At 44.1% G+C, this 26,031-nt stretch overlaps 1 protein-coding gene across 1 annotated transcript in view; it reads left to right on the forward strand.

Annotated features, from left to right (window-relative positions):
• The first annotated feature begins 319 nt into the window (after positions 1-319).
• ROR2 (receptor tyrosine kinase like orphan receptor 2) overlaps positions 320-26,031 on the forward strand; it is a 218,101-nt gene continuing 192,389 nt past the window's right edge. Inside the window, exon 1 of the mRNA XM_029203688.1 lies at positions 320-545. Within this exon, the coding sequence (XP_029059521.1) occupies positions 458-545 (88 nt within the window). The 5' untranslated portion in view covers positions 320-457. The remainder of the gene's footprint in view (positions 546-26,031) is intronic.

Genomic DNA, 26,031 nt, shown 5'->3' on the forward strand with positions numbered 1-26,031 from the left:
GGGGAGCCCACCCCGAGGTCTGGCTGTACGCCCCCAAGGCTCCACCTTTGGGGCCAAGCGTCCCGAGGAGCAGGCCCGAGGGCGGGAGCGGGAGGCACGTCCGGGGACTGAGCTGCGGCCCCCGGTCCCGGCCCCCAGCTGCCCGCGCGCCCCGCCCGCCGCAGGCGTGTCCCTCCGGCAGGGGGCGCCGGCGCCGGCCTCGCTCTGCCCATCGGGGCGGGCGAGCCTGGGACCCTGCCTCCCTGCTCGCCCGCGCCCGCCCCCCGCGCTTGTCCAGGCGGCCGGAGCCGAGAGGCGCATCCCGGCCGGGAGAGGAGGAGGACCACGAGTTGCTCGAAAGGGACCAACTTGCAAAGTGCCCAGGAGAAAGGGCAGCGGACGCGCGGCCGACAGGGGTGGTGGCGCCCGGACCCCGCGCCGCGCCGGTCCCAGCGCCCCGGCCCCTACGGCCCGCGGCATGGCCCGGGGCTTGGCGCTGCCGTTGCTGTGCGTCCCATCCGTCTGGGCGGCCGCCGCTCTCCTGCTCTGCGTGTCCGGGACCTCAGGTAGGACCAGCCGGTCCGCGCCTGCCCGGGCGCACCTCCTCCGTGCGCGAGCACGGGGCTCGCGGCTCGTGCGTGTTTCCCTTCTTTCGTGATTCTGCCTTGGCCGCCGCGCCGGCGCCGCTGCTCCCGAGAGAGGGGCGCCTGACTGGGCCCCTCCGCACCCGCCTCGGCCCCGCTCCCCTGCCCGCGCCCCGCCGCGCGAGGCTGCTTTCAATAAGGCGCGCTCTGGGGACGGCTAAGTGTTTCCAGAGGCCGGGGCGGGCGGCGCCGGCGCCCGCGGGGAGCCCCTAGCCGGGGGTTTATGAGGGTCGTGAGTGTGAATGCGGCCGGGCCCCGGGTCCGCAGACGTGTCCGAGGTTCTCAGCATCTTGACTCGGCCCTGCTCCCCGAGGTTCCCTTCCAGGGCTCCTGGCCCGCGGCGCCCCCCTCTGCGCCGAGGTCTCCCCAGGGCGGGCGCCGCAGTGGGACGAGGCTCGGGGAAGGGGGCTCCCTATCCCCGCCGCTTGGTTGAAAGGGGATTTGGCTTCCCTTTTGTTGGCCCCTCACCCCCTCCCCCACCGCCGGGAGGTGGCCGAAGCGGCATTTCCTGTGCCTGGGGTCCCCGGGCGGCCTTTCGGCTGATGGGGACCTGGCCTCCTTCGGGCAGGCTGGAGGGGCGGGCCCGGCTCCCGGGTGGCGTTTTCCTCGAGGGTCGAGCGATCTTGGGCGGCGTGGACCCCGGGGCGCCCAAGAGCTGCCGCCAGGTTCGGGGGGAACCTGGGGGGACCGGCCTAGGGGGCCAAGCCGTCCCGATCCCCGGGGCACCCCTGGCCTGCACCCCTCGCCAGATTCCCGCACCCTGCCGCGGCGGGGGAAGGCGGCGGGGCCTCCAGGTTTGGAGGCTGAGGGGGTTCGCCTCACGTCCCAGAAATCCGTGAGCCTCCCCTTACACGTGAGTGGGTCTCAGTGTCTCCACTCCACGCATTGCTTCCTCCCCCCCACCCCCCGCTCCATTTCTGCAGGAAGGTGAGAGTTAGGCAACAGGCGCGAGAAGGGGGCTCAGCTCTTCTCGTATCCTGCTGCCAGCTGCGCGCTCCAGGGACCAGTCCTCAGATTTAGGAATGCTGGGCAGCCTTTCCTGGGGGGCGTTTGGGTTTAAGCAAGGGCCGATTACGTCATACATCCCTTGTTACTTGATTTGGGAAAGGGGTTGGCATTTATGTCGCTGCTCCTTAAAGCATAAGCCGCTCAGGGTGCAATGTGCAATGGTAGGTAAACCAGACCTTCTAAGTCAGTCTTTGGGGTTTTAACAACATCCCTGTGGATTTCTGCACCCCTCACCCCGCTAGAATCCTTCTCCACTTTCGAGTCTGGGGATGCATTTGCTGCGCTGTGGGAGGGGAAAGAGGGGTCTTATCCTGGCGACTCGACGTGCTTTTGCACAGCGTTTGCGTGGTGGCCTTGTGGGGGTTAATTGCCCTGCAAAACCCTACCTCGTAAACTTATGCCTGGCGGCGGTTTAAGTTGCATTTGTCAGGGAAGAGTTGGAGGTGGGTGATGTGAGAAAAGGTGATGGGGTCTGTTGCTTAAATAAAGGTTGTAACAAGACTGGAAAGACTGCTCGCATTTTAAAAGCGCAGAGTAGTTTAAACATTGCCGTCGTTTACAGTCGAGTTTAAGAAATCTCTGAGGAACGAAGCCATCCAATATCATTTTCATTACGTTTTGAACCCTGTGTGGAGGTAATTTTCTTTTTCCAGTAAAATAATAGTAATCTCTATAGGGGAGGGAGTAGAGAAGCTGTTTATAATTCTCTTCCTTCTGGAATGCTAGGCTAGCTGGAAATTCAAAGAATATGATCATATTCAAAACTATGAATACAATTTTATGATTACAGGAGATTCGAGTGTTTGGCATCTTTTCTGCTGTAAAGAAGAATCCCTGTAATTTTGAGTGTATTTTATACACAAAACATAAGTTACTATGTAAAAACATGGAAAAGTTATTCTAAAAGGATTTATAGGTTCTACATTTTTATAGAAGACTCTGTTCCTTAACGAGACAAATACCTGATTTGGGACCGTGTGCCCCACCTGGGTAGGTTAGGCTGGGAGTTTTGGGGTTCCCCACCCCAATTTTGACAGTGCAGTGTTTACTTCTGGCCCAGATCCCTGGAGTGATGGTGGTAATAAATAATGATAGTGATCCATTTGGAAGTAAGTAAATGAAAACATCTTGAATAAGAAGACTTTATGGAAAAAGAAAAGGTTTTATATACTCTATAGTAAGGAAGCATGTTTTTCTTATTATGGCTGTGTACTAAGCAAAGAAGAATCACACATTTGAAAATTTTCAATGTTTAACAGTGAGAGCAAGTTTAACCCTCACGTCTACTTGATAAAAATGCCATCTGGAGAAAATGACCACCACTGACCCTATGTAACGTTCCTGTGAGCTGCTGTACTAAACTGTTTATAAAATGGCGTTAGGTGACCGAGGGGCTCTAGTCAGTGAGGCTGAACTCTTGATTAGTAAAGCAAGTCATAGTTAGAAAACTTAACAAGAAATCTGCTTAATATTTTGCAAGCAGAAAAGCAACATGGGTTTAAAGTGGTGCGTTTACCAAGAGTAGTTTTTGGTGAGAGTGATCTGCATGCAGATTTACGAGGCAATGTGAAATAACATTTGTATTATTATTGCTAAACCGTTTTTGTATTGTTTGGTCAAAATACCGCCGTAATTATTGTTTGTATGTCAGTCTCTGTTATGGTGTGATTTGTAGTGAATTACTTGTTCCCTGAGAACGTTTTGTCTCTTTAGCCTCGGTTTAACCTCTGAGACATTTAAGCCTGGCAGAGTTTGGGTTTAATGCCTATCCTTTGGAATCTTTTTCTGAGATCAATGGGATAGAAATGCAGGAGTAGGGGAACAGCCCGTCTGACAGGTAGGGAAGATTAATCCCCTAAAGGGGGATTTCTAAAGCAAGGTTTCAGCCGAGAAGTGGCGCTCCTTTAAAATGCATTCCACGGGAGGCCAGGATGTGGAAAGTTATCATTATCATTGAAATGGAAACTGGGTGTGAAAGCCTTGGCCTCCCTAATCTGCAGAACTCTTGACTACTCTGATTAAAAAGTGTAGGAAATTTGTGTACTCTGTAACTCTTTTCCCAGGGAGAGCTGTAATTATACAATTCCAAGTTGTCAGGGAAAAGAAAGTGGGCTACTGTTATCTGAACCCAAGGTTTAAAACCATCTTCTAAAATGCTCGTTGATGTCAGGGGCCTTTTGGTGTTTATCTCGTCCATTCCCTGGGAACCTGGAGGGGAACCCGCAGCATCCTGTGCTTACCACCTGGAGAAGGGCTGGGCTGCGGAGCTTTGGGTTTACCCTGCTGTGCCCTACGGGGAGCTCCCTATGGACTGTGACATATTTCTGTTCATGGTGAAGAAAGTTGTCATTAAGATATTTTCTTCTTTGGGGACCTGTGGTGACTGCCAGGTGGACTCCATAAATACCATACGTGGAAGGTGTCAAAAGCAGAGTAACCAGGGGGGATTTGCTTTGCAGAGGAAGCGTTACTGGTTAAGTCTGGATTTTCCATGGCCAATAGTAATTTCGTGAAAGGACAGTTGGGCTGAAAGGACTGGTTTTGAAAACATCGCTTCTCAGTGACTCTGGGTTCTTTGGTTTTGTATTGTTGGACTGCATCACTGTAACAGAAACACTAGGAGTTCGGTGGGTAGTGCGGGCTTCTTGAGTTTTGAAGTAAAAATCTAAGCAACAAGAGGAGCTCTGGCTCACTAATTATGGCTGCAACTGGCTGGGGTTTGTACCAGCCTCCTTTTTCTAGTATGTATTTATTTGGTTTTGCCGAGGAGCTTGCCAAGTTGGAAATGAGGGTGGGACAGCTCTGCTTGCATGTGCTGTTGTCTAAAATACATCTGGGGTGTGATCTGTTGAAAATCATATTAGCAGAGTGGCCAAGGAATTGTTGAACATTAGGAAGGCTTTTCAAAAATAAGGAATTGTGTTGGTGTGGTTTGTGTTATTTTGGGGATTTCTGGTTTTTTTTTTTTTTTTTTTTAAGTTCTTTCTCTGAAAGAACCAAAAAAAAAAAAAATCAAAAGCCAAAGGGAAGGAAATAATTACAGAAAAATTTAGCCTAATTAGACTAAGTGGCTTGTCCTCCAGAAAGTCTTAAGTTGCAGTGGGATGTGGTGTGTGTGTCTTTAATTGTCACTGGAATGAGCTTCAGTAAGCACTCTGTCACTTTTGAGATGTTATCCGGGGAGAATGTGGCTGCTTCTTCAAATCCTCCTGGAGTAGGGGAGGGTTTTCCCCAAGTCCCCAAAGCTGCCAGCCTAATAGTTTCCACACACCCAGTGCCCTCCTGGAGGGCTAGTTAACCCAGCGCGCACTTAAATGACAGAAATCCTCATGGTAGACTTGTGCAGTGGAGTATAGTAGCCGCTAGGCACATGTAGCTATCTAGGTTAAAATTAATTAAACTGAACTGAACTGAAAGATTCAGTTCCTCCACCGCACCAGCTGCATTTCAGTGGCCGCGTGTGGCGGCGGCTCAGATGGCCCAGGTATGTAGAGGACATTTCCAGCATTGCAGGAAGCTCTGTGGGCCACTCTCCTGTTTGTCCAGGGTCTGTGTGTTGGTCACTGTTGCTTCAGGAACAGTCTTGTGGAGTCCAGAGCCAAAGAGGAGCTTCGCCTTGTTTGCTTAGAGTTCTGTTTGTTGACTGTGGGAGATTTGAAGGCAAAAATGAAATGGATTGACTCTAATCTGTGGAACTAGAGGGCCCTGCCCCAAGAGGGGCTTAGCAGAGGTGTAATGATGACCAAGGCAGCAAAACCTTAGCGTATATGCTTGCATACTGTACAGTGCTGATATGAGGGAAATGTTAGCTTTAAAGAATTTGCATGTGAGGGGCTAAACGAGATTATGTGAACACGTGTGTGCACACTCACGTATGTGTTCGCGTGTGTTTGGGAGAGGGCACACCATGGCTTCAGTGCCATTAAAAAAGCACATGCAATGGTGATAGTGACGACTGTTTCCTCAAATTAGGCTGTCTGACGAAATGGGAGATCTTCAAGTGGTGAAAGGAAACAAATGTCACTGGAAGAAGGTTTAAAGCGCAGATTCAAAAGAATCCCAGCACAAGAAAGGCGAAGGAAACCTGCCCCGTGCCCGGCACATTGGGGGCATGCAAAAGCAGTTTCCCACGTGGGGAACAAAATCACAGTAGGGGAGGAAGAGGGAATGGGGAGATGACATTTGAGGCCATACTTATGGACGAATTCACAGTCCAGTCTGAACTGAGTGTTACGTGCATCAGATATGATTTGCCAAAGACTTCCTGGAGCAAGCATATCTGTGGTAACGCCTGTTAGCGGCCAACCCTCACAAGATCTTCTCCTTTACCTCTGGTAACCCGCCACGTGGGATGCGGTGGAATGTGTTTGTGGAATGTGTTTGCAGACCGGAAAGGGCTGAGAGAGGAGGGCAGATGTGGGAAGAGGCAGTAGGAACCAAGAGCAGCCAGAGCACCGTCCTCAGAGAAGGGGAAATCGTGTGGAGTCAAGAGCCTGAGGATCTTAGCTCCCAGGCAAATGCAGGATGTGATGCGATAAGCAGGGCAAGGCATGGCGAGCTGCAGCCACGTTTTTGGAGGATAATTTGGCAGCACCCGGGGGTGGGGGTGGGAAAGCTAAGAGGGTAGTGGTTGCACCCAAGAAAGGAGGTGCATGAAGAATCAAGGGCCTTGGTCTTGGATTTGTTGGGGGAATTCCCAGGAATTCCTGGGAGGAGCATCCTGGGAGAAAACTGATGCAGAAGGGAAAGTTCAGTCATTCCTTAGGGGTCTGGAGCAGGGACGCACACAACATTTTGGCTCCTGGAAGACAATGGGCATTGGGAAGGAGAATGAGTAGGATTTGTGGGATGATGAGGAATTGAGTGAGGACTTAAGAGTTCCATCTAAAATAGGGAGCAGCCCACAAATGAATGGTAAGACGGGTGTATAGGAATGAGTGAGGGGTCACAGGCTGAGGATGCTTTTAGGCACAACCTCTGGGTCATATTCAGTTAAGTGTCCACCTTGCTGTCCTTTTGTAGGACGTTATTTTATGTTTTCAACTCTTATAGAACATTTGGAAATAACATATGGAAATTGGGAATTTTCCTCCCAACAGTGAAATAACTCCCAGGTCACCATAGTCTTTGTATAACATTGGATACGTTTCTAGAGGAGCTTAAAGTCTACAGGAAGAGTGGTGACAAGGGGGGGGGGCTCTGTCTTAAGTGAACATGAGACGTGGAGGGAGGGCAGGAGTGGAGGGACTGGCTGGTTGTGCATCTGCTTATTTTGCGAAAAGAAACACGGAAAGGGGAAACCATAAAGTAAGATCTTTTCTTAATTAAGGTAAAATATGCCTAAAAGAGACCTTTTAAGCCATTTTTAAGTGTACAGTTCACTAGCATTAAGTATCTTCAGACTGTTGTGCCACCGTTGCTACCATCCATCTCCAGAACTGTTTTCATCCCCCAGACTGAAACTCTGCCCCCATTCAACAACAACTCCCCATTCCCCCTTCCAGCCCTGGCAGTCACCATTCTACTTTCCATCTCTATGAATTTGACTATTATAGTATCTCAAATAAATGGAATTATATTATTTGTCCTTTTGTAACTGTCTTCTTTCACTTAACATAGTCTTTTCAAGGTTCATCTGTATTGTAACATGTGTTAGTACTTTTTTTAAGGCTGAATAATACTCCATTATACACACACGTGTGCATACATACCATGCATATACCACATTCTGTTTTTCAGCTTTTTCTGTCTTTCGGTGGACATTTGGGTTGTTTCCTCCTTTTGGCTCTTGTGAATAGTGCTGTTATGAACATGGGTATACAGATGTCTGTTCAAGTCCTTGCTTTCAGTTCTTTTGGATGTACACCCAGAAGTGGAACTGCTGGATCATATGGTCGTTCTATGTTTAACTTTTTGGGTAACCGCCATACTGTCAACATTTGTTATTTTCTGTTTTATTGATAACAGTCATCAAAATGAGTGTGAAGTGGTTTTAATCTCATTGTGGTTTTGATTTGCATTTTTCTAATGATTAGTGACTTTGAGCATTTTTTCATGTCATTTGTATACATTTCATGGCCATTTGTATATCTTCTTTGGATATGTCTGTTCAAATCCTTTGCTCATTTTTTAATCATATTGTTTGGGTTGTCTTGGTTGAGTTGTAGGAGTTCTATGTGGTCTAGATATTAACTCCTTATCAGATATATGATTTACACATATTTTCTTCCATTCTGTGGGTTGCTTTTACACTCTGTTGATAATGTCTTTTGATGCACAAAAGTTTTCAATTTTAATGAATCAATTTATGTTTTCTCTTTTTTTGGTTTTACCTGTGGTTTTGGTGTCATATCCAAGAAATCATTGCTAAGGCCAATGTCATGAAGCTTTTCCACTATGCTTTTTTTCTGAAAGTTTTTAGTTTTAGCTTTTTTTAGGTCCTTGATCCATTTGGAGTTAATTTTTATAGATGGTGTAAGGTAAGGGTCCAGCTTCATTATTTTGAATCTAGACATACAGTTTTCCCAGCACCCTTTGTTGAAAAGTTTGTTCTTTATTCATTGAATAGTCTTGGCATCCTTGTCATTTGCTACATGTGTAGAGTTTATTTCTGGGCTCTCTATTCCATTGGTCTATGTGTCTGCTCTTAAGCCATTGTTTTGTTTTGATTATTGCAGCTTTGTAGTATGTTTTGAGATCAGGAAGTATGAGTGTTCCAACTTTGTTTTTTGAGATCAGGAAGTATGAGTGTTCCAACTTCGTTTTCTTTTTCTAGACTGTTTTGGCTATTTGGGATCCCTTGAAATTCCATATGAATTTTAGGATAGATTTTCTATTTCTACAAAAAGCGTCACTGGGATTTTGATAAAGATTGCACTGAATCTGTACATTGCTTTGGATAGTATGGACATCTTAACAAGTCTTCTAGTCCACAAACACAGGCTGTCTTTCCTTTCATTTAGATGTTCTTTAATTTCTCTCAACAATGTTTTGTAGTTTTCAGTGTACAAGTCTTTTATCCACTTGATTGAATTTATTCTTAGTATTTTATTCTTTTTGATGCTTTGTGGATGGAAATGCTTTCTTAATTTCATTTTTGGATTGATTTTTTTTAGTGTATAATAGTGCAGCTGATTTTTGCCTGTTGATTTTGTATCCTGCAAATTAGTTTAATTAGTTCAAATAGATTAGTTTAAATAGTTTAATTAGCTTAAATTAATTTAAATAGTTTAATTAGCTCAAATTAGCTCAAATAGAATTTTTGTGTATCTGTATGTAGGATCATGCCATCTGTGAACAGAGATAATTTTACTTCTTTCTTTCCAATTTTGGATGCCTTTATTTCTTTTTAAACTTTTGTCTAATTGCTCTATCTAGAACTTCCAATATTATATTTAATAGAAGTGGTGAAAGCAGACATCCTTGTCTTGTTCCTGATCTTAGAGAAAAAGCTTTCAGTTTTTCACCATTGAGTATGAAGTTAGCTGTAGGCTTACCATATATGGCCCTTACTATGTTAAGATAGTTTCTTTCCATTCTTAGTTCACTCTGACATATTTTTGTATGAACATGTTAATGTTCTACATGTTCAAAAAATAAAATTAAATCACTGAAAATGGCAGGAAACTAAAGCTGAATACAAACAAGTAAGTCCAACTATAAAAGAAACCTGTTGGGTGGGCCAAGAAGTGCCTTTGGTTTTTTAAGTAAAAATAAAGGGACACATTTTTCATTTTCACCAAGAACTTTATTGAACAGCATATTCACCCTTTTGTTCCACTACCATCTGCCATTTTTCAGGCAACTTCATAATTCCATCTTCCCAAAACTTTTTATCTTTTTGGGCAAAGAACTGTTCCAGGTGCCTTTTACAGCCTTCCAGGGAATTGAAATTTTTTCCATTAAGAGAACTTTGTAAAGACTGAAATAAATGGAAATCCTAAGGTGCAGTGTCTGATGAATACAGCAGATGAATCAAAACTTCCAGCCAAGCTGTAACAGTTTTTGCCTGGTCATCAAAGAAACATGGGGTCTTACATTATCCTGATGGAAAATTTTTTTTTTTTTTTTTGACTAATTCTGGATGCTTTTCGTGGAGTGCCACTCTCAGTTCGTCTGATTGGGAGCAGTACTTGTTGGAATTAATCGTTTGGTTTTCTGGAAGGAGCTCATAATAGAGGACTCCCTTCCAATCCCACCAGAAACACAACATCACCTTCTTTGGATGAAGACTGGCCTTTGGTGTGGTTGGTGGTGGTTCATTTCTCTTGCCTCATGATCTCTTCTGTTCCATGTTGTTGTACAGTATGTACTTTTCATCGCCTGTCACAATTTGTTTCAAAAACAGAACATTTTCATTACGTTTAAGTAGAGAATCGCATGGGGAAATACGGTCAAGAAGGTTTTTTTCACTTAACTTATGTGGAACACAAACATCAAAGTGATTCACATAACCAAGCTGGTGCAAATGATTTTCAGTGCTGGATTTGGATATTTTGAGTATGTTGGCTATTTCCCAAGTGGTATAACATTCATTGTTCTCAGTTTATGTCTCGATTTGGTCACCATCAACTTCAACTGGTCCAGTTGACCGTGGAGCATTGTCCAGCGAGAAATCTGCAGCACGAAACTTCGCAAACCACTTTTGACACATTCGATCAGTCACAGCACCTTCTCCGTACACTTCACAAATCTTTTTTTGCATTTCAGTTGCATTTTTACCTTTCTTGAAATAATAAAGCAGGGACTTCCCTGGTGGTCCAGTGGTAAAGAATCCACCTTTCAATGCAGGGGACACGGGTTCCATCCCTGGTCGGGGAACTAATATCCCACATGCTGCGGGGCAACTAAGCGTGCTTACCACAACTACTGAGCTCGCACACGTCAACTAGAGAGCCCACGTGCCACAGACTACAGAGCGTATGTGCTCTGGAGCCTGTGCCACAACTAGAGAAGAGAAAACCCGCACGCCACAGCTAGAGAGAAGCCCGTACGCCTCAATGAAGATCCCACGTGCTGAAAGGAAGATAGGGCCAGGATAGGTAAAAATATAAGATGAGCCAGGAGCGTAATCTTGTGATAGAAAGTGAACAGAAACAATGGTAACATATCAAATGTACAGTTGCCAGCTTGGAGGCGTTCCAGTGGTCAAATCTCAGACAGGTTAAGCGTCAAATAAATAAGGACAAGGATGGATTATACGTGGAACAAAATCGGAATCTATGATTCAACACCGATAAGTAAATAAGTACAATTGCCCCTCTGTATCTGTGGATTCTGCATCCTCGGATTCAACCAACCATGGATCAAAAATATTTTAAAAATTCTAGAAAGTTCCAAAAAGCAGAACCTGCATTTTCTGCACACTGGCAACTATTTACATAGCATTTACATTGTATTTACAGCCTTTTACATAACATTTGCATTGTATCAGTTGTTATAAGTCATCTAGACATGATGTAAAGTATACGGGAGGGTGTGTGTGTAGGTAATATGCAAATTCTACTGCCATTTTATGTAAAGGACTTGAGCATCCTTGGATTTTGGTATCTGCAGGGGGTTGGGGGTAGTGGGGTGGCCCTGGAACAATCCCCCACAGATACTGAGAGACAACTATATAGTTAAATACATGCATTATTTTCCTAGGGCCGCTGTAATAAAGTACTACAAACTGGGTGACTTAAAACAACAAAAATTGTTTTTCTCACAGTTTTGGAGCCTGAAAGTCCAAAATCAAGGTGTCAGCAGTCCATGCTCCCTCCGAAGGCCCTGAGGGAGAATCCTTTTTTGCCTCTTTCAGTTCCTGGTGGCTCCCGTTGTCCCTTGGCTTGTGGCAGCATCACTCCAATCTCTACACCATCTTCACATGCCCTTCTCTCCTAGATGTCTCTCTGTGTCCATTCCTCTTCTTATAAGGGACAGCAGTTATTGGATTTAGGCCCACTTTAAATCCAGGATGATTTCATCTTGAGATCCTTAACTCATTACTTCTGCAAAAACTATTTTCAAATAAGGTCACATTTGAAGTTTTGGATGGATATGAATTTTGGGGGACACTATTTAACCCACTACATTACATAAATGAACAGAATAGAGAGGGAACAGAGGGTACTTCCATACAGTAAAATGCAGGCTAATAAAATTGAGGTGACTTTAAAAAATCATGATTTGCAGCAATAATTGTGCAAATTGATTTGGGCGATGAATGTTGAATTCAATTAAATGGGGCCATGTTTGATGGGGAGCAGGGAATGTCCATGGCTCAGAGTATTTCCCCACAGAGCCTTTATTTGCAAGGGAACAATTAGCAGCTACAGACTGGAGAAAGCAGACGTCATCTAACTCTGTGACCAAGGCTTACATCACCACTGTGGGCAGGTGGACATAGTCCTTCCAACAAGGGCATTGATTAGCCTGCATTCCAGCTGGGGATGCAGAACCTGAGTCTCATGGTGACAAAAACCAGCAAGCCCGGGCTTCCCTGGTGGCGCAGTGGTTGAGAATCTGCCTGCTAATGCAGGAGACACGGGTTCGAGCCCTGGTCTGGGAGGATCCCACATGCCGTGGAGTAACTAGGCCCATGAGCCATGGCCGCTGAGCCTGCGCGTCTGGAGCTTGTGCTCCGCAACAAGAGAGGCCGCGATAGTGAGAGGCCCGCGCACCACGATGAAGAGTGGCCCCCGCTTGCCACAACTAGATAAAGCCCTCACACAGAAAGGACAACGTAACACAGCAAAAATAAATAAATTAATTAATAAACTCCTACCCCCAACATCAAAAAAAAAAGAAAGAAAAGTTAACTCTACAGGCAAGAAAAACCAATCCTTCCTCAAAAAAAAAAAAAAAAAAAACCAGCAAGCCCAAATGGAGGGGCATTTTATTAAACAACTGGCCTGTAGTAGAAAACCTCAGTGTCGTGAAAGGAAAAAAACAGCCAAGAAACAGGTCCAGCTTAAAGGAGACGACAGGAGGAGACAAGTAAATGCAGAGTGATTCTGGACAGGACTGGGTTAGAGTGAAAACTGATGTGCACATCATTGGAACCTCTGATGAAATTGGAATATGGAGGTAAAGTATTTAAAAGTGTTGTCAAAGTTCACTTTCCTGAGTTTGTCAATTTACGGAGATACCGTAAGAGGACATCTTTGGTCTTAGGAAGTATGTACTCAGTGTTAAGGGGTAAAAAGCATGATGTCTGCAACTTACTCTCAGACAGTTCAGAATAAAAAAAGTGTGACTGTGAAGACAGAAAAGTGAAGTATATGGGTGAAATGTGAAAAATTAGTGAATCTGGGTAATGAGTATGGAGCAGTTTCATGTATGAATCTTCCAACTTTTAGGTAAATTTGAAATTATTTCAAAATAAAGGACTAAAATCATGTTAATTGACACAAATGTATGACTGTAGCCAGTGGAATCAACAATAGAGTTGAGCATATTCTCTTAAGAGAAAGACTCAAATAGTTATAATTTTATGGGAAATGGTGTCAGACCTCATCCAGGGATGGGGCAGGGCAGGTTCCATGTGCCTTTCAGGCCAGACAGAGTTTCATCAAGGAATGAAGACAATTATAGGACAGATGAGGGGGTCTGTATCCAGAATACATAAAGAAGTCATAAATAAAGAAAGTAAATGTTCCAGTTAAAAGAGGGACACAGAGTACAGCAGGCGATTTGCAGAAAAACAAATACAAACAGCCCAAAACTTAAGAGTTTGGCCTTAGGATTCAAGAAAATGCAAATTATGAGGCAGTTATCCCAATGTTCTTCTTACTGAGCTTTGCCTGAAGTCAGAAGTGGGTATTAAGGAGCATGTTAGTAATGATGCGGAGAGGGTGGGTGGCACAGTGGTGTGTAAGTTACCACTTTGAGGGCTTTGTGACATTTAAAATACACATATTCTGTGGTCTGCTCTAAAAAAAGACATGCATGCCTGGGAGGCATCCTGTTCACAGCTCCACCATTTCTAATAGCGAAAGTTGGAAATATCAACATGCCTTTTAATGGGAGCCAAATAATCGAAACGGCACCATGTCTCAATTGTGGATTATTGTACAGTGGCTAAAATGAAGATGGAAATCTGTGGATGTCAACGGAGGGAGAGTTCAAAGCAAGATTCTGGATAAGGAGAAAATCAAGTTGCACGGGGATATGTGCTGCATGGGATTGATCTAAAAATCCCACCTCCCTCCCCCATTTCTGCGGATATAACGGTCTCTAGAATAACGTCTCCAATCTACACATCAGACTGACAACAGTGGTTACCCTGGGAGAGATGGGAAGACATAGGAATCTTCAGGATCTTTGATTCCATCATATCTCCTGTGCTAGGGATTACTTTACTGGATCCTGTCTTTTAGCTCCTGGGGGATGACATTTATGTCTACACATTTAGATACATTAGCAGGAACTGTTACACAATGACTTCCTCCCTCCCATCATCTTTCCCTTTGCTTTGTGAAAAGTTCTTGTCTAGCTCTGGCCAGAGGGGAAGGTGAAGGAAAAACATGGAAAGTCAGTTTGTTGAGGAGATTATGGAAGTTCGTAGGTAATTCATAAGCTCTTCAGGGGTGCATCTTGATCTTTGGGGTGTTCTATGAGCGGGTAAAGACATGGAGGTTTGGGGATGCAGGAAACTCACATCAGTTAGTTCTCTGAGCTGTCAGATTCTCTTGGCTTTACAAATATTTGATCCAAATTCCATCCTGAACATATTTAACGGTTTTAGAGCTGTCACGAAGAATACCCCTAAGGTTGCTTCATACCAGCCCCGTGGTGTGTCAGTGGGCATCTTTGGGTCTGCTTGTTTTGGTTCAGATAGGAGCAGCCGTCTCTGTTTAAGCCTAGAATCCTAAGTTTGCTCCGAGCGCTGCTGAAATACTTTTCCTTTGTATAAATGCCCACAAGAGTTAGAATTTTCTTGATATTCTGAAACTAAAGCAAAACACAAGAAATATAAAAGGACTTTGAGGTAGAAATATGATTGGAGCTGTCTTTCAAAATGTACAGTTTCAAGTTTTTATGGCTATTAAGATGAAGTTCGTTGCTTTCACTTAATAGTCATTATAAAGAGAATATTATACAGTTACAGGTTGAATAGTGTTTCCCCCCAAAAGATACAGTGTTGGAGTCCTAACCCCCAGTACTTCAGAATGTGACCTTATTTGGAGATAGGGTCTTTACAGAGGTAACCAAGTTAAATTGAGGTCATTAGGGTGGGCCCTAATCCAATATGACTGGTATCCTTATAAAAAGAGGAAATTTGGACACAGCCCTACGTACACAGAGGGAAGACCATGTGAGGACACAGGCAGAAGGTGGCTGTCTGCAAGCCAAGGAGAGAGCCCTCAGGAGAAACAACCCTGCCCACACCTTGATCTTAGACTTCCAGCCTCCAGAACTGTGGGAAGATGAATGTCTGTAGTTTAAGCCCCCTAGCCTGTGGTGTTTTGTTAAGGCAGGCTGAGCTGACTCATACATACACATCTGCACTTACCTGCGTGCTAATCAAGTACGGCTTTCTATTGATTTTCTTTTCGGAGCATCTGCATTGGAATTTATTTGATAAAAATGTTCCACTGCTAACGGACACTCCTGTCAATGATCCCATCGCGCCTGGGGTGGTAGCTAACTGGCTTGACCCCACAACTGGTTAGTATTGTGGTCAGGAGTCAGTGTTACCAGGCCCAGCATGGACTGCAGTCAGGGTGCCTCTCTATGCCTATGGCCTGACTCAGGCGAGTCCCTTGGCATCAGAGGGCAAGTCCACTTCCTGGAAAGCTTGTTGTCTGGGGCTGCTGCTCTGGACAGCGCTGTGGCCAGGCCTGTGTGGCCTCTGGAGCACCTCTGTGTAACCAGCCCTGTGTCCAGGCCTGCTCTGTGGACATCACTGGTCCCCTTCACCTTCCTCCAGCTGCTGGCCTGGCTGTCAAGAGAGGCTTTAATGGGAACCTCCCGGAGGTCAGAGCAGAGAGAGGTGGCCCATTGAGGCCCTGAGATGCCAGGCACCCATCCTTTGTTTCCCTTGGGGGAACCTGGGTAACAGTGAAAACAAAATTCAACAAAAGCATACATCCTCAGGCACCGGGATGGTGTGGCTGTCAGCATGTGTGATTTATCTGGCCTGGAAGCCTTTGAAGCAGGAGGTGATTGGACTCCCTGAAGGCTGGCCCCGTGGGAAGGGCCTGGATGTGCCAAATGGAGAGGAAGGAGCAAGTGGGTCCAGAGGGCTGGTGAGGGAGGGAGCCCTTGGAAGTGTATTTCTCTGTCCTTCGGATCAGAGGCTCCTTCCTTCACCCTTGTCCTGTTCCAGAGCACAGGGGTAGCTCTGGAGGCTGCAGGAAGATCCTGTGGACAGAAAAAAGCGTTGACTTTGTGCTGGCCCTAAACTCTGAAAACTTTGCCAAGGGGGACGCCCAGGCTGCTCCCCAGTAGCTTTTTGGAGACCCCAGACAGGGGCGCAGCGGGACGAGGCCGGCTGCTTCCCGGAGAGGCACCTGGTGTAGGCACCATTGGGTGTTGGGGGGGGGCATGGAGCTGTGCAGAGGATGAGAGCTAGCAATGAGCACACGTAGGGGTGTCAGCCTGCACCAAGTGGCTGCTGGGGCTTCTGACCGGAAGGCAGCTTTATAAGAAGGAGCCCAGAGGATGCCTTCCTGAGTGGAAACAAGAGGTGTAATTCTGATATAACCTTCTGATTGTATCAGTAATGGTCAAGCACATAATTGTTTCATTGTTAAGATTCAGCTAGCTTTTTTGACATGTACATACTAGGTTTCCTTCACTATTTGCTAACTTCAGTATGTCTTTCTCATTTTATTTTAGAAGAAGGAAAATCCTTTGTTTAGCAAGGCAGAGAGAGCCCAGGCACAATTAACCTCTAATTAGTGAAGTGTTTTCAGAGTTCAGATAAGGTTCACCTACTTTTTTTTTTTTTTTGGCTACTCTAAACTTTGAGCCCATTTATTTTCTTTCTTTAAAAAAAAAAAAATAATTAAGAAAAAACCCCAAGATAGTCACGTTTCTTCTAGTTGACTAACCACAAATTTCTATGGGGTCTAAAAGCCAAGCTGATTCAAAACAAAACAAAGGGAAAGAGGGAAAGCCAAGTATGGGTATAAGTAGATCTGCCTGGGATTAAGTTTTTAAAAATGCTCTTTATAATTACTTTTTTCCCCATCAGTGGAATGGGGCCTGCCCTGAGTTTTGGGTGTGTGTGGGGCGTGGGGTGTCCTCATGATATTGAGGGAACTTTGGCTTCGGCCCAATTGTCTTTTTATAATTGAAGGTATTTATTCAAAAAATCACTATGTGAAAACTCCCGCAAAACAATACTATATACTTTCTATCTTTTCTGTGAGCAAATACTTATAAGAGGGCCCTCCTGGCACTTGGGTGTGATTCAAAGGGACTTCATGTAGCTTCCTCTGGATTGTTTTCATTTTATTATTATTTTTTACATTAAAAATTTTTTAATTGGCCCCGCCGCGCCACGCTGCGTGGCTTGTGGGGATCTTAGTTCCCTGGCCAGGGATGGAACCCGGGCCCCCTGTAGAGGAAGTGTGGAGTCCTAACCACCGGACTTCCAGGGAATTCCCTATTTTCATTTTAAATCAGGGGAATGCATTTATTCCTTGATTAAGTAATAATCACGAAAAACAAAAACAAAAAACCCAGTAACAAATGCTTATGGCTTGAAAAACAAAACTGAGAAGGTGTAAAATGAAAAGAGCCTGTCACTTCTCACCCTACCCCTGCCACTCTCTCCCCTGCAAAGGTCCCAGATAATCTCGGCCCACAGTCTTTGTACTTCTTTCCAGACATTTCCTAGGCTCATGTGCTTGTCGGTTCATCTCTCTTGTTAATTTTTTTTTTTTAAATTGTGGTAAAAGGCACATAACATAAAAGTAACCATTTTGAAGTGCACAATTCAGTAGCATTTTGTACATTCACTTTATTGTGCAATCATCACCCATATCTAGTTCCAGAACACTTCCATCACCCCCTACTTTAGCAGTGACGCCTCACTCCCCTCCCTCAGTCTCTTGTAACCATTAATCTACTTACTGTCTCTCTGGATTTACCTATTCTGCAAATTTCATATAAATAGAATCATACATGCTGTGGCTTTGTATCTGGCTTCTTTCACTGAGCATAATGTTTCCAAGGCTCATCCTTGTCGTAGCATCCTTGATTTTTTATATATATATATATATATATATATATATATATATATATATTTAACGTCTTTATTGGAGTATAATTGCTTTACAATGAATTTGTTTTTATATACAGTGAAATGATACCATGCATACCGAACTGAGGTTTGGTGTTTTCACATAACAATAGTTCTTACAAATCTTTCCATCTTAGCGCACGCCGTGCACCTCATTTTTAAAAATCTTTGCTCATATCTGTCATTTGGATACACATCATTAGTTTCACTGGTCTCCTGTGGATGGATACTTCTGATTTTTAGCTATTACAGAAAACAGTGCTGCAGGGAACATCTGTACATACATTTTTTGTTCTTCTGTACTGTGTATCTGTAGAGTCAGTCCCCAGAGGTGAATTTTTTTTGTCCAAGGTATTGATATAGATTTTTGATAGATTCTACAAGGTTACGCTTCCAGAAGGTGGCAGCAATTTATGTGACAGCAAAAGTGTATGAACTTCTCTGGTGTTTCCAAGCCCTGACCAACTCTGGAAATTATCAGGAATTTTAATCTTAGTGAGTCTTCAACAGAGAAGTGGCATGTTAATTCTTTCTGTTGACATTTAAAAAATTGTCCATGAGGCTGAATGTTTACATAAGTCATTTATTCATTTTTTTTCTGGGAAATAAATGTTTGCTTTCTCTACTACTTTTCTACTAGTCGGTCTCAGTTGTTTCACTGATTTCTAAGACTATTTAGCTGTATTCCAGATCATACGAAAATTTTTTTCCTCAGGTTATCCTTTGACGTTGCTTATGATTGTTTCCATGAAGAAAGTTTTATTGAGTCAAACTAAGCTAGCTTTTATTTTATGTATTTTGAGTTTTGAGTCAGACGTTGGAATCTCTTTTCCATTCCAAGATTATTTTAAAAAATTAACCTTTTTGAGGGGGAGATTTAGGACTTTTTTTTTGGTTAAATCTTTCATTCACATGGAATTTAGATCCAACTTTAGTTGTTCTCCTCAGGAAAATGAGTTGCCCTGAACTCCTTTATTGAATAATCTGTTCCTTTTCAATTACTGGAAAAGCAGCCTTTTTTTTGGTATTATAACTTCCATGTTTGTTTGGTGTTATTTCCGGATCATTCAGTGTCTGTCCTGCTTTTAATTAATTACCATAGCTTTATAAGTTTTAATATTTAGTAGGATTAGTCTGTCCCTTTGCACATTTCCCCCAGAACTGTCCTGGCTATTTCTACATGAATCTTAGAACAATTAACATTGTTAATTATAAGTAAGGCAAGTTCTTAAGGGTATGAATTTTCTTATGAGTGTAGCTTTGGATACAGCTTTTAGATTGTGTTACATAATGTTTTAGTTGTTATTTTCCAGATAGTCTTTAATCTCAATTTTTATTTTCTCTGTGACTCAAAAGTTAAGAAGAACATTTCATACTTCTAGGGACTCATTTTGTAGTTTCATTGCATTTTGCTTATAGAGAGTGTGGTCTACTGTATTTGGGTGTTGGGGAATTTGATGTTTTTTAATGGCTTAAAATATGGTTATTATTTGTTATGTACAGTGGGGACTTAGATGTAATCTCAGTTTAGAGCAACCTCATTGATTATGTAATTTTATTTTTCTTTATCTTTAGTTACTTTTTTTTCTTTATTTGCCTAAGGCAAAGAAGTGAATTCAGTATCCTATCTATTATTTCTGTCTATCTCTCTAATTTTACTTCAGTTTTTGTGTTTTAGACACTGTTATTTGCTACATATATCATGAAAGTTCCTCATTGAGGATTGTAACCTTAATAATTTAAAAGTGTCCCTTTTGCTTTTTGCTTCTAATTAAATCACGTACATTAATAAAAATATATAATTGTTTTGTTCTTAATTATGGCATTTGTCTAATAAGTCTTTGTTTCCAAAGACGTTTCTGCTTCCCCATTGTTTGGTTTTAGATAGATATTTTATTTTATTTTATTTATTGATTTATTGTTTTATTTATTTTGTTTGTGGTATGCGGGCCTCTCACTGTTGTGGCCTCTCCCGTTGCGGGGCACAGGCTCCGGACACGCAGGCTCAGCGGCCATGGCTCACAGGCCTAGCCGCTCCGCAGCATGTGGGATCTTCCCGGTCCAGGGCCCGTGTCCTCTGCCTCAGCAGGCGAACTCTCAACCACTGCGCCACCAGGGAAGCCCTAGATAGATATTTTAAATATTGATATAATGGATAGCTTTATTTGGGTTTTGATCCTGATTGTTTTTTTCTTCTAGATAATAAGTATTCCTCAGTCATATTTATTGAGATATGACCTTAAATCTATTGCCTTTTTTGGGTTATATCTTCTACTTCTATTTCCTTTTTCTCTCCCTTTTGTTTGATTTGTTTTCTTTGACTTTTATGTAACATAGCTATCTAAATCCAAGTTACTAGAAGGTAAAAAATAAAAAGAAGGGCAAAGATTTACCAGGAAAATATTATGAATTCTTGAACTTGAGTGATTTTACCAGTTTGTGCCCCGATAATGGCTGATCTGTTTCCATTTTTCTTGGGACCCATTGTGCAAATTAATTGTCTTCCTTTATTTCAGTTCATTTTCATCTGTTATACCTTTGAATATGTTTTTTTGTTTGCTGTATTCTCTGGGACAACACTCGTGGGTATATTGTGTCTCAGCTTCTGTAGTCAGCAGCTCTACCCTTTTTTTTCTCAACTCCCTCTATGTGATTTTCAGCCTTGCCCGTGAGATGGACTCACTGATGGAGCTCTTCATTTGTCTATAGTGAGATCCACATCAGGTACCAACGTTTCCAGTGACTCTAATGAGAATCTCTGCTTTTCTGGGGAGCCTTTCTCTGAGGCCCTATGGGTGGCTTTTCTGCCCAGGCATCCATCACTGTTGAACCCAAAGTGGTGTCCACTTCAGGATCTGCCCCCCAAATTCTGTGGAATGAACAGGTTCAGTGAGCAAGGTTTCATCTCTGATCGGCACTCCTAGTATAGGATTACTGTTATTCCAAGTTTGAGTTCCTGTGGATTGCCTGTCTGTAGATTTGCTGACTTCTAAGCAATTTAGTTATGTGTGAGCATTTGGGGTCAGGGAATAATCATGGAGAGGGAATTGGGAATTGAGGCTTGTGCAGAAACAAGTCACAAGGTCAAGAAGTGGGTATTTATGCCAAGCGCCAAAAGCAAGCAAGCACATGCATGTGCACACAGACCAGAGGCCGAGAGCATCTCTGGAGACCTGGCTCAGTGAGCCCCCCTGCCCTGGGTGAGGGTGGAGCACACCTGGTTGGGGGGGGCTTTGGTCTCATTTGTGGAAGGCTGTATCTTGGGGTAATTCGTTTCTGAGGGCTGTTGTCAGTTAACGTCTGCAAGATGAACAGATGTTAGGTGCTACGAGGGTATCCTTTTCCAGAAAACAGGAACCCCATGGTAGGGATTGTCTCAGTTTGGTCCCTGGACCAGAAGCGCCAGCAGCACCTGGGAATGCATTAGGAATGTGAGTTCTTGGACCTGCCCCAGAACCTCCCAAATCAAAAGCTCTGAGCTGGGGCTCAAAAGTCTGTGTGTTAACAAGCCCTCCAGGGGCTTCTGAGGCATGCTAAAGTTTGAGAACCACCAGTTGTGATTCCTGTAGCGGGCCTGGGACAGGGGCAGGCTGGCAGAGGCCACTAGCCTTGAGGGTGTCACTCAGCACCAAGGGATTAAAACTGACGTCAGCTTCCTTCTGCCTTTTCCTCCTTCTCCCCCACGGCAGGGACCGGGCAGTCCCCAGCCTGACTGCAGAATTCCTGGGGTTTCAGATGGGACAAAGAAGAAAGGAAAAGGGGCTCTGTGGTCAGCACCTACCACAGAGGAGCAAAGCCCTCACCCCAAGATGCCCCTGGGGGCATGGAGTGCCAGGCCATTTGTCCACAGTGCGTGTGGGCAGCGGGGCAGCGGTTTGGGGAGTACTGGAGGGGATTATGATCAGTCAGTATGGCCAAGATGCATTGCAGGGGAAAATTAAGGGTGTCAGCATATAGTGGATCGAAGTGTGGCCTGCAGTGGGAATGTGTGAGAGCAGACCCTCCTGCAAAATCTGGGGGAGAGGAAGGCACCCATGTACCCAGAGGCTGTCCTCAGCTCTCTCAGTGGGAGTCACATAGGGCAGTTCGTCTGACACTTTTGCCACCTACAGAGTCCTAGGGTCCCTCCATCTCTGTGTCCACAGGGGCCTGACTTTCCCAAATTGTAAGGGTATACCTGTTGGATAGGTATACAGTCCAGAAAATGTACTCCTTTATATGTATGTTGTTGTTAACGAGCCACAAATTTATTAGTGCTTTGATAAAATTGTAGGTCAGGGTTAAAGTATTAAAGTCACTGCTGTCCACTTGAAATAAATTATAAGACATTGGTTACTTAGGAAGAATATAATATTTGTGGTCCTCCCATGTGCCATCTTCAATGCTTTTAGTGTAAATTTTAGAAAGAAAACGTTCAGATCTTTTCCCCAGCCTGTGGTCTCCATAACCGTTTTCCTCCCCAAGACCTCAATTCACTAGCTGCAAATTCTCTTATTTTGGACATTTCTGGAGTGTAATTTCAGGATGTCTGGGGCGTGCATTGTTCTGTAGCTCCTCTGTCCGGCAGGTAGCCACTAACCGCGTGTGGCTACTTAATTTAAAGTCATTAAAATTCAGATTACAGACGGAGCTCCTCAGCCAAGCATTAGTGCTAAGCAGCTGCAGGTGGCTGGTGGCTACCGGCTACCGTGGTGGGTAATGCAGATACAGAGCATCATTATCACCACGGAGATTTCTGCTGGGTTCTGTACTGTGTCCTCTTGCTGCCATCGTTTTAACCAGCCAGTTATTGAGCACCTGCTGTATGCCCAGGAGCTGCTAATTTGTTGGTGTATTCAACAACGTATACTGGGCATCTCTGTAACACATTCCCTTTTACTGTCATTATTAGTGGGTTTTTTTGTTTTTTTTTTTAAGTTGGAAAAAGCCTTTGACGTGAAGGAGTGGCTTTATGTGAAGGTGGAGGTGTCTTGGGCAAGAGTGCTTGGTGGGGTTGAGGGAGGTCATGCCCACAGGGCCCTGGAGAGGTGGGCCCGTGGGGGACAGTGTTTGGAGGGGCTGAGGGCTGTTCCCCAGGAAGGAGGGGTGGGACCGGGCTGTGCGGCTTAGCCACAGGGCTGGTTTGCCCAGCTAGCCGGGAGAGGAAACACTAACACCGGTGAGTCGACAGGCTTTGGAAAAGATTCCCATCCAATGGTTTTTAAAACATCATTTAAGTCTACTTAACATAAAACATTTAGTATGGACATCACACAGTTAATATTTAAACTGTTTCTCACTGGATTGCAAAGAAGAAGATGCGATCTGTTGGAGAAGTCGGTGTGGATTCCCACAGTCACATTTCCTTCACACAGACCATTTTCAGCTCTCCTGGGTACACCTAGGAGTAGGATTGTGGTGCAAGTCCAATAGGCATCTGATGCTGGCTAATGTTTGCAGCATCTGGCTGATTTCAGTCTTAGCTGGTTCTATATTTTAGCCGCTAAGGAAGTACTTTATATAAAACCTCAAACCTCAGTTATTTTTTCCTGAGAATTTGTTTTAATTTTAACTCACACAATTCAGTTTAAGCCATTAAATTTTTAAAAATGTTAAAGCCTAATTATTCTGTTTTTCAAAACTTTTTTTTCTTCCAGTTTTATTGAGATGTAATTGACATGCAGCACCGTGTAAGTGTAAGGTGTACAGGGTAATGATTTGACAATCATTTCGTAAATTTAGCAAATATGCATCATCTCATATAGATACAAAATTAAAGACATGGAAAAAATATTTTCCCTTGTGAGCATTCTTAAGATTTATTCTCTTAACTTTCATATGTAACGTACAGCACTGTTAATTATATTTATCATGTTGTAAGTTACATCCCCGGTACTTATTTATCTTATAACTGGAAATTTATACCTTTTGACTGCCTTCAACCAATTCCCTCTCCCCCCACCCCTGCCACTGGTAACCACAAGTCTGATCTCTTTTTCTATGAGTTGGTTTTTTGTTTTTTTTTTTGCAGTACGCGGGCCTCTCACTGTTGTGGCCTCTCCCGTTGCGGAGCACAGGCTCCGGACGCGCAGGCTCAGCGGCCATGGCTCACGGGCCCAGCCGCTCCGCGGCATGTGGGATCTTCCCGGACCGGGGCACGAACCTGTGTCCCCTGCATCGGCAGGCGGACTCTCAACCACTGTACCACCAGGGAAGCCCAAGTTCGTTTGTTTTTGAAGTATATTTGGCCTACAACACTGTTAGTGATTCGATATTTCTGTGCATTTTAAAATGATCACCATGATAATTCTAGTTATGATTTGTCACCATACAAAGATATTACATAGTTACTGACCCTGTTCCCCACACTGTACATTTCATACCCATGACACATTTATTTTGCAACTGGACTCAAACTTCTATTTTGTTACAGACCAATGAGGCACATCCCTTGGCTGACTGCGGCCACAGTAATTGAATTATGTTCACTTCACATCTCTCCTTGGTGCCTTTACTGGGGTTCCACTTCCCATTTTGTCCAGTTTGTCTGTGGTATGTTCCCTTTGAACATACCATCTACTTGATCTATTAATGATGTGTTTGTTTTTTGTCTGCTTCCCAGCCTGAGGGCAGAGATCCTCCTTCCCTTTGTTGACGTATCCCCCAGGGTCCTGGAAGGGCATCTGAAGCATAGTGGGTGTTCAGGACATGCCTGCTGAGTGAAGATGTCAGCTTCCTCCACTGGACTCTGCCCCTTCTCCCCTCTCTGCACTCTCATGCGGGAGGATAAAGCACCGTGCTTATTCTCAAATACATACAAAGGCCTAAAGTTAAAAAATGTACATCGTAGTCCCAGAGTTTTCGAATCAGACAGTATGCTCTATATCAATATTTGGGTCCTAATAAAATCTCATATGTAATTCACTAAGGATTAGATTCTTTTCTAACATTTTACGAGTTACTCTAAAGGGGAAAGAAATATCTCTTCAAACTTTCATTTAACACAGAGTGTCTTCTTAGGGGTTGTGGATTTCTGGGTGCTGGGGAGGGCCTTTGGTTACTTGCAGACAGTCGGGATAGGTGGCCTCGGTGGGGCAGATGTAGGGGGTGCGGTGCTTGGCTGCTCAGAGCAGTCCCAGCCAGCTCGTCAAACACGTTGCAGAAAAAGGCACGGTCAGTAAATGTTGGAGCTGACAGTCGGTTCTTCTTTCCCTCGATTCCACCCAGTAGTGCACAACAGACACTCTAAGGGGTGCAGAAGAACCTTTCCAGTGAGGTCAGAGGAAGCAGAATCTAAGACTTGGTGGGGGGCCTGGGTCCACCCCTTCCACCTTCCCACCTCCACCTGGTGGGCTTAAAGACCTGAGCACGCTGGTGGAAGCAGCTGGAATGAGAATTTGTATTGCCAGCTGTCAAAGGGAACAAGTTTGTCTGGAGACTTGGCTAAATTGGTATTGTAGGAACCCAGGTTCATGTTTGGTAAGAAGAAAAAAAGTTAAATGAGGCCATTAAACATGTGAAATGATCCTCTGAGATTTTTCAGTGACATTAATACTGGAAGTGAGGTGGAGGGGTGGAGGGGGAAGAATAATATTTGGAAGGCTATAAATCTCGGGTTAGTTGTTCAGATAGTCCTGTGCTCAGAGACAGAGAGGGATCTGTGGGTTTATTGAACCGTTATTTTTACAAGCTGGCCTTTGCTTTAATATGAATTTATACTGGTATTGGTATAAATTCTTTAAATATATTGGTATTTAAAGAAAGAATGGACTCAGAGAAAATAGGCTCATGTACAAATCCAGGGCACATCATGTTACACAGTTTGGCTGAGGAATTTTGATTGCCTGAGAAATCAGCTGTTTAAAAGCAGGGGATCTTGTGTAAAAATCCTAATTATGTTAGTAGCTATAAGGAACACTTACTGAATGCCCGTTTAAGAGCAACGTGCTGCCTTGGGCACGTGAAGCAGTTTGTTCACAATGTAGTATTTGTCCTTAGAGATTTTCCAATGTATTTGGGAAGCTGGCCTACATACGTTTTAAAATGATGTAAAATCCTAGACAGCGATTGTGTCAAGAGGAGGGGGCTGGAAAATCAGGTCAGCAGGGGATGTAGACTCCAGAAAGTGACCACTGTGGTGTCTAGGGGAGATCTGGGGATGGGATCTAGGGGAGGTCTGGGGATGGG

The sequence above is a fragment of the Monodon monoceros genome, unplaced genomic scaffold, assembly GCF_005190385.1.
Source record: "Monodon monoceros isolate NGI ecotype Baffin Bay Population unplaced genomic scaffold, NGI_Narwhal_1 Super_Scaffold_5, whole genome shotgun sequence".
NCBI classification, from domain to species: Eukaryota; Metazoa; Chordata; class Mammalia; order Artiodactyla; family Monodontidae; genus Monodon; species Monodon monoceros.